The following is a 16,155-nucleotide window of genomic DNA, read 5'->3' as shown; positions in this document are numbered from 1 at the left end:
AGTGTTGCATGTGTGTACTATCAATAAAAGTGCCCACACGAAAAACGTCTGCAAACTTATTGAAAGCACCTCGTAACATGCATCAAGAAAATGAAAACACATCTTAATGAGGATTAAATCTTAATGAGGATTAAATATTAATGAGGATTAAATATTAATGAGGATTAAATCTTAATGAGGATTAAATATTAATGAGGATTAAATATTAATGAGGATTAAATATTAATGAGGATTAAATCTTAATGAGGATTAAATATTAATGAGGATTAAATCTTAATGAGGATTAAATATTAATGAGGATTAAATATTAATGAGGATTAAATATTAATGAGGATTAAATATTAATGAGGATTAAATATTAATGAGGATTAAATCTTAATGAGGATTAAATATTAATGAGAATTAAATATTAATTTCTCAGATTAATTGCTATCAATAAAATCTCCGCGAAAATAATTTTATATATTAGGTTTTAGTTAAACATAATGAAACCCGTCAAATTAATATTGATTAATAAAATAATATTTAGACTGTGTAATCACACACGCGTATTTCAGTACAAAACTTTAATTTTACTCACGTTGTCGTATTCCTCATAAAAACTGCTGCAGTCCTGAACAAAAACCTTGACATTGGTGATGAGCTCATGTCTGAAGTTTGGTTGTAATTCCAGCAAATGACTGGCGACCTCCGACGCCTGTACTTGAAGTTTCTCCCAAGAGTAACGCAAAGTATCGCAAGGATCGGTTTCTTCTCGGGCAACGGGCAGCTTGTGCTTGTTCAACATGGCATACGATTCCTGAAATGAATTCATATTCATTCCAACGTAATCGATAAACATTCTGCACAGTAAACTGCCATAACCCCACATTTAAATATAAGCACGTGCACAGAAAGAGTGCGAGAAAGGAAAAGACAGAAACAGACACAGACAGGGACAGACAGAGAGGATGGGAGAATGATACAATAACTCGTTTCCATCATGAAAGTGGCAATCTAGTTCAAATTAATTTGATCATGAGTTGCTATAGCATATATAAAACAAATATAAAACAAAAGTTGCATTCGAACACATCTGCTATTCTTAGGATACTGAGCACTTTTGGATGACTATCTATCACTTTCTATCCCGACCAAAGCCGAGTAGATGTTCGTGTATAAAATAGTATAACAAACTAAAGTAGCATTGTTTTTTTCTCGGACAACTCGGCCTTTAAACATATCTACCCTATCTAGGATATTGTGTACTTTCGACTGACTAACCCATACTCTTTATCGTATATGATATTGTATAATTCATATTTTGGTTAACGGGCAACACTATGTACTTTGTTTACTATTCAACATAATAAAAAAAATAGCAAAGAAAATCTTTCTCCTGGCAATGTTGCGCTTTTTTTTTTTTACACAGTGATCACCACTTATCAAGGCCCGGAAGCCACTCAGGGATAAGAGTTATTGCAAGTACATTACGTTAGTGAGGAGATTTGCTGAAATGTTTACTTAAGGGGGCGGTTCATTAGGAATTTGTTAACATTGGACTTGAAGACATCCAAGTTGTAGTCCGGAGGGAAGCAGGCAGACGGAACAGAGTTCCACAGGCGTGCAGTTCTAAGAAAGAAGCTTTGTTCATGGAATCTGCGTTTTGATTTAGGCACAGATATAGAGTAGATGTGGCTGGTTACCTTTAATGCATCCAAAACCAAACTCCTATCCTTACATCATCAACGCTCTGATCCCCATCCGGCATCAATTGTGATGGATGGCTCTCGTCTGGGTGAGGCCCCGTGTTTTGACAAGCTTCTGGGTTTGACCTTTACTCCTGATCTGAAATGGAACACGTACATCAAGTCTGTTGCCAAGGTCGCTGGAAAGATGGTGGGATCCTTCTACCGCTCCAGAAAATATACCACTACTGATGCAATTCTCTATCTATATAAAAGCCAAGTACGTCCAAGGATGGAATACTGTTGCCATATCTGGGCAGGAGCTGCTAAAAACAGCCTATCCTGCCTTGACAGAGTACAAAATAGACTTCGTGGCTTAGTGGGGGATTCCCTTTTCTCTACCCTGCAACCTCTCTCCCACAGAAGAGACGTTGCGAGCCTGTCCTTGTTTTATCGTTATTTCCATGGCAGATGCTCGTCTGAACTCCAATCTCTGGTCCCCCCTCGCCAATCTTTCACGAAAAACACCCGTCTAGCTGAATCCACTGTGAAAAATTTCCCCCACTCTATATCTGTGCGCTTAACTGCTCTATCTACAGAATTGAGCACATTTGGATTATTATGTACTAATTATCAGGTATGATACTGTATTATTACTCTTATAAATTCCGGGCAACACCGAATCGATTTTCCTGTATAAAATAGTAGACATGTTGTATGTTTAGTTAGCCGGATGGTTAGCGGATCGTAATTTGTTGTTAGTTGATATAAATAAAAGGAGATATAAAGTGTTTGAAATCATTTATTTGTGAGTGGAAGAAATTGCGCGCGTTTTGCTTGAAAGTGAACACTTCCGTTAAGCTATTCAACCCATTAAAGAAGCAGGCGTCATCTACTACGTTTTGCGTTGATTGACCAGGGTCGTTCTAAAAGTAAAGTCTCGTATTTTTTTAAACTCAGCAAATTAAAAAGCTACGGAGACGGAAGTGGTACGATTATAATAAGCTCCCTTATATGCCTCAGAATTTATTTTTCTGCATAGTTACCAGTATTCTCAATGCATTTTTATCATATTTTCGGAAGACAGATCATAGATTACACCAAGGAATTAAACATCTATATATATAAAAGCGAAAATGTGTGTATGTATGTATGTATGTGTGTTTGTGTGTCCCCTAAAAACTTTTGACAAACAGAACAAATATTAACAAACGTGGCATCATATTAAAGATCCATCCTTCGCCCGAAAAATATCGAAAAATTGGCCAAAAACGTTAATTTTTTCACCCTGAAACCAACAAATTTCTACAGGGGGAGGAGTCAACAAAAACCGTCCTCTCATGACGAGATCGGTTCGACGCATGCGTCAGATGACGTCATGACCTGATTTAGTGTAAATAGTTGAAGAACTGACTCAATTTCATATACGTCGTGTTAGTTCAGTTGGTTAGAGCGTTGGGTCGTTATCTAAGCGTTTTGGGTTCGAATCATGGTGTGAAATGTTTTTTTTTTCGATTTTTCAAATTTTAATAAGCAGTGTTATTTAAGCCATTTTTCATGTAATGTTCGCTTTTCTGTTTTTTTTTTATTTCGCTTCTTAGGTTTCCATTAACACCCCACCCCTGACCGATCACACACACCCAAAAACACTCAGGTACCCACCGATTTTGTAAATTTTAATATCGAAACAGGCTTATTTAAGCCATTTTTCACGTGTTCTTTTTTTTTATAGTTTTAACGTTGGTTTTTCTGTTTTCTTTTTTGTTTTTGTTTTTTCGATTTTTACATTTAACATCGTTCGTTTGCCTTACGTTAGTTTTTTTTGTGCTTTTTTATGTTTTGATTACCCCACTCCCACCCCACCGCCCGGGTACCCCTCGCTTAAGTTTTAACGTTCGTTGTTTTCTTTTTTATCCGCTTATTCTTAGGTTTTCATTAACAACCACACACACCTCAAAACACTCGGGCAACGCCGGGTACCTCCCCCCCCGCTAGTCTATAAGAAAATGGTGAAGGAGTACTAAAATCATTTACGGATCACACACCCCTACAATATACAAAATCATAACAAAATGCATTATTCTACAATCAGACTCCATATCCACAAAACAAGAGAGAAAAAAAGACAAAAAACAAAATGGATACACACATGCTAGTACATATGCACATACACACACGTACACCAACGTATTAACGAGCTCAAATCAGTCAGAGAAATACTACACCCTTACAATCCTTTAATCGTTGCCAACAATCAACATATGTTTTTATCAAATTAACAAAAACACTCGTTTCAGATTAAAGTACACGCATCTTAGGAATCACATTAGAAAAAAAAATCTGGACGAAAAAAAAACAAACGTTTTCATAGAGGCTCATAACGAAGAATAGATTTGACATTTAAAAGACCAGAATGCAGAATTGTTTAAAATAAACACAGAATGCAAAATTGTTTAAGATAAACACATTTACTTAGAAATTCGAATTTTCGACTGGTAAGAGTCTTCATGAAGAAAATATTTCCTCTTCTTCATAGTCATAATGGTATTTGGTTCAGAATTTAGTTGTTGTTTAAAATTGAAGTTTTAATGTCCGATTCAGTGTATATGCGCTGATCCAGCGCACCTGCGTTAACACAATAGAGAATGAACTGTTTATGAATGTTGTGTGGTGATGAAATTTAAAACATGACGGTTAAAAGACCTGACAAGTGAAGAAATCTTCTAAAATAAACACACACACACACACACACACACACACACACACACACACACACACACACACACACACACACACACACACACACACATATATATATATATATATTTCTGTAGAAATATATTTTCTTATAATATATATACCAATCCTTATTTAAGAAGCTCAATGTAATTACAGAGCAATATAGAGAATAAATAACAAAAAGATATATTCCAAAATTCATAATGATTCATATAATAATTAAATGAATATATATTTAAGTGAAAACTAATTCTAATTTTAATGCAAGTTAATAAGATTTACAAATATTGTTTAAACCTAAAATTATAGACCATATCCAACTCGGATTTTTTTCTTACACTTTAAACACCCTTATCCTATGTACTTTAATTTATTATTATTATTATTATTATTATTATTATTATTATTAATAATAATAATAATAATAATAATAATATTTTCTTCTCTCCTCCTCTTTTTTATTTTTTTTAAATTTAACTAATAATTGAATATATGAATATATATTTTAAGAAAATATATAGTTTATCTTAATAGATTTTCAATCGATATTTCTTATTATAACTATAACATTGAGTTTTACATTCATTCTAACAATTAAACCATCTGGCTTATACATTTGAAACTACTTATCAATCAATTAACAATCACTTGTTGCATCATATAACTTTTATTCTTAGATCAAAGCAAACTTAACTTTAACATTTATAAACTATCAAACTAGACGTTATGATATCATGATATATTACTATGCCCTATACTAATTTAATATTTAATTTTTCCTTGACACCTAATTGTATAATATAGATGTACGCTCTTTTTTATCACTACAGTTAAATACTCTTATTATGTGAAATATATAAACATACTTACCTTCATTGTTCATATTAAATATTAATTTAGATATATTTTGCCATCCTATATGCTATCATTATCGAAATTCATTAAGCGTATATAACAAGTTTATTTATTTTTTTTATTTTCATTAGCTAATTATATTTATATAAAATATTCATCTTCACAGGGAAAATACTTCATTTCCTTTTGACGAATTGATTGTTGTTATTGTTTCTTCTGATGAGTTTAGGGCATAATAGATTCACTGATTGATATAATAATTAAGTGATTGATTTTGCGCTACGAAAAAGATACTGTCCAGAATTGTATAAGTCAACTAAATTAAAGGAATTTTAGAATATAACTTTTAGTTATTTAATCTATATATATATATATATATATATATATATATATATATATATATATATATATATATATATATATATATATATATATATAAAGTTATAAAATATATATGGCGATTAAGCTACACTGAATATTCCGCGCTTCATCCACTCAAGGACGCTTCAGGCTTATGCTTGAATTTTGTGGTTGTTTGTCGTTTTTATATTCGCGCATAAGCCTGAAGAGTCCTAGAGTGGATGAAACGCGGAATATTCAGTGTAGCTTAATCGCCATATATATTTTATAACTTACTAACTAGCTCTAAATTAGTATACAAAGTATAAATTTATGCGTAAACTTTAAGTATTTACTTCAAAAGTGCTCAATACGTAGGTCGAGCTAGTTAGTAATTTATAAAATATATATGACTACATATATATGTATATATACATATATATATATGTGTGTGTGTGTGTGTATATGTAATATTACGAGGTACTACTTTAAATATGTTCCTAATATTTAACATAAAAATGTTTTGCATAAGATCGTTTCTGAGACGATATGCTTTTTTATATTATATTATTGTATGACTTAAAATAAACACTGTCGTGAAACAGCCGTAAACAACTATAATAAGTTTATTTGGAATTTAGTTTTAAAAATGGCTTAAATCGTCATAATACACACACATATATGATTTGTAATTGTTAAAATATAGATATAATGATACTTCATCTTATGTCTAGAATACTTATTTGAATTCTGATCGAAATGCATCCCATGAATTTGATTCTCGAAATGTCTAAATTGAAGGCTTGATTTAAAGCTGTTTTAAAAAGAAATTCAAATTCAGAGAATCTTGCTTCCTTGGTTTCTAATGACTATGGATCGAATTCCATACAATTCGATAGAAAAGTTTAGATTTTCAAATGAGTTGATGTGTCAAAATTATGCCACGCTATAAAGATACCCTGTAGAATACTCTAAGAAAAATGATATTTGGGGATTTTTATAAGTAGATTTCTAATAGCTATTATTAAAATTTCACAAAATCAGTAGCATTTGAAATTTACCGAACAGCTTCCATCTCTCTTTATCTGTTTGTATAAAACTTAATTAAGCAAAATATAACTCACATTGCGACTACTTACGCCTAACAGTTGCGTTTCAAAATTGATAATGATTTCCTAATTATGTTGTTAAGAGTTAATCCTTTAATAGGAATATATACAGGGCGAGCCAAAAGTAGCTGGACAGTAAAATAGAATTTATTTAGAGATTACGTATATGTACAAATATATGTAATAATACAATTATATTAATGAAACATGTATATATTTTACTTATTACATATAGTTGTACGTATACGTGATCTTTAAATAAATGTTACTTAACTGTCCACCTACGTTTGGCTCACTGTGTATAAACATATGCACATATATCTAAATTTATATAAGTAAAGATACACTTATGTGTGTGTGCGTGTTTTCTATCTACGTGTAAAAAAAAACGTGTTCTGATTCATGCACCAGCGTTGTATTGTGTTTGACTGAATGTTACTGATAACCTTACCTCGATGGGTCCAATGCTCATGTCGATTCGGATTTCATTTTCTCGAATTTCCTTCAGCGCCGCCATACAATGTCGGATGTCGTCTAAGTCCTTTATTGGTCGCGACAATCGCTTGCCAAGGTCTTCAATGAAGGCGACGTTCTCCTCCATATCTGTTCGGTATTTGACATTGCAAGCCCGGCCATAATACAGGCGCCAGGCTTTTGTCTCCGTCAGCAATCCCACTTTCAAATCTTCTGTTAGAATAAAAACAGAAAGGGATAATTACGAGAATCAGTTTTAAAACCATTAGACATTCTACGACGTTCATATCACACATGTATGTATGTATGTATGTATGTATGTATGTGCGTATGTATGCACTTATATGTGTATGTTTTTTTATCAGAGATTTACTTCTCCTAGAAAGGTTGCCTTCACCACTGCTTACGGGAGCCCTCTCCACCCCAACACATATATATATATATATATATATATATATATATATACACACACACACACGCACACACACAAATATACACGGTGCTAGAAAAAGGGTTCATTCGCCCTTTGGAAAGTCTTGTTTTTAATCCTCCAGCGAGACTAGCCGCCCTCATCACCAAACAAGTCTGGTGGGGGAACATTAAGCTGGTCTGCAGTTTAACTTGTTGCTGGCTATCTTGCTCTTGCTTGTTGTTGGATTTCAACATTTTGAACCAAGGGAAGACTTAGCTATCGTACAAAGCTAAGGCTCTGTAACATTATCTTTGTATAGATACTCTCTCAGGCATTTGTCTATTAAAATGGTCCTGTGGCGATGGAAGTCATTTTTGGGATCGTGGACTTTAAGTGTCTGAGGAAGTGGCACTCGTCTGACAAGACATTGCAATCATCATATATGTATGTATGCACGTAAGTATGTATGTTCCTCCACATATATATATATATATATATATATATATATATATATATATATATATATATATATATATATACAGCACTTTAGTTGTTTTAAGGCATATTAACACATTTTGAGTTTAATGCTTATGAATTATTTAGATGAGGATTGATAATTTGGATTATTTTGATAATTCGGATTACTGTTTCCATATTGGATGTTATTCGCATTACGTTTCGAGCGATTTAATCCCAGATCTTCTTCAGGGAATTTTTCTGTCAAATTCAGTAATCTTTCTGTCAAGCTTTAAAATCTTTCTATCGAACTCGGAAATATGCACGAAAACCGTTATTTAATCCCCAGGAAGTATCATGCTCTCCTTCTGAAAGCCATGTTAGAAATCTTAAGTAATTAATAATTTTATTCTGAGTATCGCCCCACTCAGGATTGAACCTTTAACCTTCAGAAGAGCGTCATTTACAACTAAATTTTACCTAATATCGTATCCGTTACATCACCGGACTTTGGAAATAGTCGGAATAATCTAAATTATCCAACATTTTTTGAGTTATTTAATACCGAATCTATTTATTTCGAAAAAAAGATTAATGTTTCAACTTTTAATATTTCTAATATTTAGAGGATTTATTTGTATACGAAGAGGTTTTATGTTCTTTTTATGCATATAATTTGCAAATCAATAGTCTGTAATTGATAAAGTCTTTTGACCAATGGCTTGAAACTTAAAATGTGCTAGCATTTCCAGGTTAGAACATACTCGACATTAATGACAACTGAAGGTAATTCTATATACTCTAAAGAGGAATCTCACTACTGGATGCACTTCAAGATTTTCGATAAGAAAATCTTCTCATAAAATTAATTCGTACAATATTACTGGATGAAGTTAATATAACCAAACCCTTCATATCCCCAAAAGAATAATCCATGTGGTTCATGGTGTCCATACATCTAAACAACAATATATGAACACGAGTGTGCCATAGTGATCGATCATTGGTTCTTTATTGGACCGGATTTTCAGAAACGAACACCTAATGCGATTTCATGTGGCATGTGTATACTTGCTGATGACTCCATGTTCTATTCTTGATATGTGGGCAAATTGACCCCAGTCTGTATTAACATAAAACTAAACAACTGTTGGTTACATTAAATGCTATCTATATTATTAAGACAACGGTCTTTAACAATAAAGACAATAATCTTTAACAATTAAGACAATGGTCTTAAACGATTAAGACAACGGTCTTTAACAATAAAGACAATGGTCTTTATCAGTTAAAACAATGATCTTTAACAATTAAGACAATGGTCTAACAACAAAGACAATGGTATTTGACAATTAATTTAACAATTAAAAAATGGTCTTTAACAATTTAAACAATACTATTTAACAATTAAGACAATGGTCTTCATCAATTAAGCAATGTACTTTAACAATTAAGACAATGGTCTTTAACAATTAAGACAATGGTCTTTAACAATTAAGACAATAGTCTTTAATAATTAAGGCAATGGTCTTTAACGATTAAGAGAATGGTATTTAACATTTTAGATAATTGTCTATTTTTTAACAATTATAAGCACTCTCTCTTACACTACAGATAGCCATGGCTAATAGCACTTTGCCTGAATGTAAAAAATTCAAAGTAATCGACTTAACATTCACAAGTAATATATATTAGAACGAATACATTAAAAAATACTGAATATCTATATTTATCTAAACGAATACTGAAATTACATGTGGGCCCTATAATCTACTTAAAAAGTATTAACTATCAGATTCAATTCACCAGAAGAATGTGAACTAATAGGAATGAGAAATTTGATAATTGTTTAAATTCATGATCTACGAATTTTTTTATTAAATGTGGCTTACTTCACACAAATTCACGAAGCATATTATATATTTTCCTGCTTTACCTATATAAATAAAACAGTAGATGTATGTATGTGTGTGTCTGCGAAAAAATTTAACCAATAAACTATTAAACTGCTGGTCACATAACATGGAAGTGTACAGAAAATAGTAATCATACACTAAAGATGATTTACAATAAGTAACATTTTGGGTGGATGAATAACGCGTACAGAAGTCGGTAAGTTGAAATGCAAACTTCATTTCAACTTCCCGACTAACCGACGGCTAGAAATATGTTGAAATTTCAACTTGTAAACATATTCCTATTACTTTTGTGCATGCGCAAATTCATTCATAGCTTAAAGTGGGTTAATTTAAAATCGTTCTTTAACTATTTGTCGATAGCTCAAAGGGTAGGGAACGCGACAGGCGTGCTAAAGGCTTTTGATTTGATTCTAGCTGAAGGCACTTGAGTAATTTTTTAATCTTAGGTAGAATATAATATTTAATATAGAATTATCTCTGTAATAATAAATACGAAATCTGCAAGAGTTAAAATATATTTAAGCGTTTATTATGATCGGAAAAGGCTGGCTGTACCCACTAGTGTTTAATAATATTGTTGTTCCACATTAAATTCATGTGTTCATTATATTTCATTTCTCGGTTATCGATTAATAAACGAATTCCAATTCCAAAAAATCATTTTCTATTATGAAGTTTCGGCACATAAAATTATCGCAATAATATTTCAAATTTAAATGTAGTTGAGATGCGAGTTGATTTGCCGTAATGGAACGCGGTTGGAGTACTAGATGTTTTGGTTTTGATTCTAGCTGATGGCACCCAAGTTGTTTTATTAAATATTTTGAAATTAGGCACAATATTATATTCCATAGAGATTTAAGCGTATTTCATGGCTGTTTGTGTTTAATAGTATTGTTTTTTTTTTTCGAATTAACTTCATGTATTCACTATATTTCAAAAACCAGCTATCGATTATTTAACGTATTGCAAAGCATCATTTTCTATTATGAAGTTAATGCATCATAACCTGAGCCAAAGTATCTCTTATTAATACTTCAAATATAAATGTAATTGATGTCTGAGTTGATTGGCCGTGATAGTGTTGACAACCAACGACCAGAGATGAATGGGTATCGTGAGACATACTAACCGGTGTACAAAGCAATCGGTCCTGTGTCGTAATATTCCGGTTCGTTCATTATTTCGTTCTCTAGTTTCTCATGGTAACGTATTTTGCTCTCAAATTCTGACAATCGAGGATCATCTTTGAGAAACTGTTCAAGATCTTTCTCTCGATCGAGTTCCCAGATCGGTCGATAGTGATCAAACTGTTCCAATGCGCTTACTACATCCTAAAAAAGAGATATACATTTTTAAACTAATATTAGTTTATTATATTAAAGTTCTGAATTGAGGGCTGATTGTTTATATTGCTTGTGTTCATCGGACTATTGTTCTCATCTTGAGTGTTATTTGTGAAACAGGCATGCCTGAATACGAACGAAGAACAATCCAACCGAAACGTTGCTCAAATAACAATCAAGATTAGTACAATAGTCTGATCAGTATATATATATATATATATATATATATATATATATATATATATATATATATATATATATATATACTTTATTATATGTTCATACATATTGGGATTCTAATAAAAATAGTCTTTACAAACCAGATAGAAAAAATGTTCGACGAAGATAAACACAAATGAAATAATTTCAAGAATCAAAGAAAAATTATATTCCGTAAAACAGGCACGAAAGAAATGTTAAACTAATATCAGTTTCTTATATTTTCATGCATACTAGATTAGAAAAATAAGGATTCGATAAATAAAGTTACAATAAACCACATACATTTTACATATTAATAAAATTGCTTTATTTTATGGTATATTCTCTATTCTTTAAAACAACTTCTAACATTCGAAAACTAGCTTTTGTATTTTTTAGTATAGAGATCTTTATTTGAGATTATTCCTGCTAGGAAGAATTGGGATTATAAAAAATACGCTGATAGAATATAAGTTGAATGTAAAATTAGTTATTTCAATTCCTGTGTGTTGAGAATATTATGAATGTCTATTGATTTAAAAAAATAAACACATATGTGTTGTCCAGTTAAAATCAACACAAAAACAAACAGTTTGTATAAATACTAGTAATCGAGTCAAAAAAGTCACAGAGGAATTAGCGAGCACGTACTGAATACTGTTTTTAATTCTCAAGCATAAAACATTAAATAAAAGCTGTAGAAATTGTAGCATTAAATAAAGTAAAAGACGAACATTCTTTTTTAGTTTTTCGAGTTACAATAGTCTGCAAGAAATTTTAGAATTCTCGAAATGAAAAAAGGACAACGAAGTATCATGGTCAATTAAGGAGATTAAAAAACGGTTTGTGTCGTTATGTTAAATATATCGCTGCAAACGGCGAGCGTCGTTTCTTTTTTGTTTTGCTTCTTTCTCTTTGTCTTCTCGCCAAGAATACCGACACATCCACCCGTTTGGCAAGGATCTCCAATGAATAACAACACCTCAACCAGTTTGGTGACCATGAATAACGTCACAAACCTGTTTGGTAAGGATCTTCAGTGTACAGCGACACATCGAACGGTTTAGCAAGGAACTTCTATGCGGTACGTACAGAAATTCTATAACTTTTATCGATCGTGGAGTCCATAACGCTAGAACCGTACCAGACTGACTCTGTGGAAAACGGTAACTGTCATTGGTGAGGACCCCGTTGCGTTTTATAAATAATAATAATAATAATAATAATAATAATAATAATAATAATAATAATAATAATAATAATAAAAGTAAAAATAAAAATAAAATTAAAATAAAAATAAAAATTTAAAAAATAATAAATAAAGATTTTACAAATATTTTCGATCTCCGCCTCCATTCGCAATCTTACTTTCACGACAAAATAAAATTGAAAAAAGAAAATTGCTTGGGAAAAATATAAGGAAAATGCAAGAAAATGCAGAATAAATTGCAAAAGAGAATTGTTCTGTTTGGCGAGCGTTCGGGTGGCTACGTACATCAAAATCAAGGAATCTCTGTAAGTACTGGAATTCTTTTTATGTCTCTTCTTCATAAGCATTAAATTAAATATAATCCTCTTAAATCACGTTTCAATCAATGAATAAAAGAAAAAAAACCCGCAATTGCGGAAATGGCAATGGAAGAAGACTTACTTTTTTTGTCGAATTAATGGCCGTTGAAAGGACAGACACGATTTTTGATATGTCTTTATTCTCAGAGACACATTTATAATAACTCTTCGATAAGTGATGAACACTGGAGTAATTGGTGGAACCTTCCAATTCCATCCGACTACGACTGCTTCTGGTGAACATATCACTCCGGGAACTTTCCGATGCAGTATTGCTCACAAAACTAGATTTTCTTTCCCGAAAATCGGTCGTCATGAGATCCTCTTTGAATTTATCCCCTCTTTGCCGCTGTTTGCTCCAAAGTGCCACGTGCTTGGAGACCCCAATGATCATGTGCACAGCCTTATTGATTGACTGCTGGACCTCATCCAGAGCTGGTTGCATAGTAATGTGCGGAATGGCCAAAATCGCATTGGCACGAAAAAATGGCCGACTTTCTCTCTTGGTCGACTCATATTTTTGCGTTTCTAAAAAGGAAATGAATACTTGAGAAAAAGGCTGCGAAAATAAAATGTCCACCATTTTCATTTTAATATATCTTAGCATGATCTGAGGAAAGTCCACGTATATTAAAAGAAATTCATTTAAATGTTATTATTTTACTTATGCGTTCTGTCTATCCAATATGTAAGAACTTTCATCTGAAATCGAATCCTCTTAGAAACTTATTATATCGTAAACATAGAAAACAATTACATTTCCTTTTCACCCTCGTAGTGGTTTTGGGGCGCACGTCTGTTAAGACCGTAAAATCGTAATAATCAATGATGACTGAATCCGATGCTCATGGTATAAAGCCAATGTGTGAATAGTATATAGCTACACTGGTGAGTCTTAACAAAATATGTATATATATACAGAGTGTCACAAAATAATGTGTATATCTTTTGAATCGTTATAACTCGTTCGATTTATTGATTTGTACTTACAAACATGATTGATAGAAAAAAATAGAAGAGTAGGAATACGCGTTTAAAGATACTGATAGCAAAATTAACAAAAATATGAACTTTTAATCAGTTTTAAGACTACAACGAAGGAAACGTAAAACAATTGTAGAAATAAAAATGAGTCACAGTTGAAGAAATTACCGCCGGGAATATATTGCAGTTTATTTCTTCACGATACTGAAACGTGCATTGAACAGAACGAGTTGAGGGTAAGTTTAGAGTTTATTTTATGAACACTGTTAAACTAGCCTGTACTTTGATCATCTTTGTTAATAGGGAGAGAGAGAGAGAGAGAGAGAGAGAGAGAGAGAGAGAGAGAGAGAGAGAGAGAGTGTGTGTGTGTGTCTTTATTATATTCAACTGTCAACAGAGTGATCGAGAGAGAGGGTTACAGAAGAAAGTGTGATAGAAACGGTATAAATTAAGAACGAGTTGGGGTGAAGTTTAGAGTTTATTTTATGAGCACTGTTAAACTAGTCTGTACTTTGATCATATTTGTTAATAGAGAGAGAGAGAGAGATAGAGAGAGAGAGAGGGAGAGAGAGAGAGAGAGGGGGGTCTTTATTATATTCAACTGTCAACAGAATAAACCGAACAAGGTAAAAGACGAAGTGATAGACTCGGAATTAACAAGAGATAAGTTATTTACGGCTAACTATTGCAATTAAAATTGATTTTTGCAAACAAAACCCAATCTCTAGATTGATGAATATTTTAACATGTATTTTGTGCGACTACAATATTAAGAAAACATGTAGTCTACGAAAAGGAAAAAGAAACAATTGCAGAGCATGAGAATAGCAATCGAAGCAAAATATCCTAAAGTACCGGAATTAATATATTATAACGTTTGTAGGCTCATTTGTTCGTTATGATATGTAAACTGTATTGAGCAGAACGGGTTGGGGTTAGGATTAGGGTTGATTTTATGAGCATTCTTAAATTACCCAAAGTAATGTTGTTAATAAACAAAGAGGGAAAAAGATTAGAAACAGTGTTTTTAGTGATAGATACAGTATTTAAAAGATAACTGATGTCAAGCAGAATAAAATGAAAGATGAAGAGGGTTAGAGACACACCCTCGGCAAGCGATGAGTTACTGGGTCAGATATTGAACATTTATGACTAATTATAAGAATTAAAATCTTAAACTGAGGCAACATCCTTTGAATTGTCATAACTCGTAAACGACCAAGTTCTCTCTGATTCTCTCTCCTCTGATCTTGAGCAAGTGGTACAATTGGGAAAAAGGTGGTTGGTTAATTTTAATGCATCTAAAACCAAGCTTTTATCTTTACATCATCAACGCTCTGATCCCCATCTGGCATTAATTGAAATGAATGGCTCTCGTTTTGGGGAGGCCTCATGTTTTGACAAGCTTCTGAGCTTGACCTTTACTCCTGATCTGAAATGGAACATATACATGAAATCCGTTGCCAAGGTCGCTGGAAAAATGGTCGGATCCTTCTATCGATCCAGTAGATATCTCACTGCTGATGCAATTCTCTATCTATACAAGAGCCAGGTATCTCCAGGGTGAAGTACTATTGCCACATCTGGGCAGGAGCTGCTAGAAAGGACTTGTCCTACCTTGATAGAGTTCAAAATAGACTTCGTAGCCTCGTAAGGGATGTCCTTTTCTCTTCCCTGCAACCTCTTTCTCACAGAAGAGATGTTGCGAGTTTGTCTCTGCTTTATCGTTATTTTCATGGCAAGTGCTCGACTGAGCTCCAATCTATGGTTCCCCCTCGCCAAGCTTTCACAAGAAACACTCGTCTAGCAGAAAACACTATCAATAACTCCCCCCCACTTTTTATCTGTGCCTAAACCTAAACGTAGATTCCATGAACAAAGCTTCTTTCTAAGAAGTGCACGCCTATGGAATTGTCTTCCGTTTTCCTGCTTTCCAGCTGACTACAATATGGTTCTCTTCAAGTCTAACGTAAACAAGTTTTTGATGAGCCGTTCCATATAAGTTAACAATACTACCGAATTTCCATGACTAACGATTACTTTATTGTCCAATTGTCTACTGTATACTCTTTAACCTTTATCCTT

At 32.6% G+C, this 16,155-nt stretch overlaps 1 protein-coding gene across 1 annotated transcript in view; it reads right to left on the bottom strand.

The window, feature by feature from the left end:
* Positions 1 to 16,155, bottom strand: part of LOC145277487 (dynein axonemal heavy chain 5-like) — a 690,378-nt gene that overhangs the window by 321,073 nt on the left and 353,150 nt on the right. The window contains exons 18-21 of the mRNA XM_080128869.1: positions 13,169 to 13,614; positions 11,103 to 11,304; positions 7,161 to 7,396; positions 581 to 799 (exon numbers count right to left, since the gene is read on the bottom strand). Of these exons, the coding sequence (XP_079984995.1) occupies positions 581 to 799; positions 7,161 to 7,396; positions 11,103 to 11,304; positions 13,169 to 13,614 (1,103 nt within the window). The remainder of the gene's footprint in view (positions 1 to 580; positions 800 to 7,160; positions 7,397 to 11,102; positions 11,305 to 13,168; positions 13,615 to 16,155) is intronic.

Source organism: Euprymna scolopes, chromosome 6 (assembly GCF_053919585.1).
Source record: "Euprymna scolopes isolate OS-2025 chromosome 6, ASM5391958v1, whole genome shotgun sequence".
Lineage (NCBI taxonomy): Eukaryota > Metazoa > Mollusca > Cephalopoda > Sepiida > Sepiolidae > Euprymna > Euprymna scolopes.
This window is presented reverse-complemented; position numbering and strand designations above follow the sequence as displayed.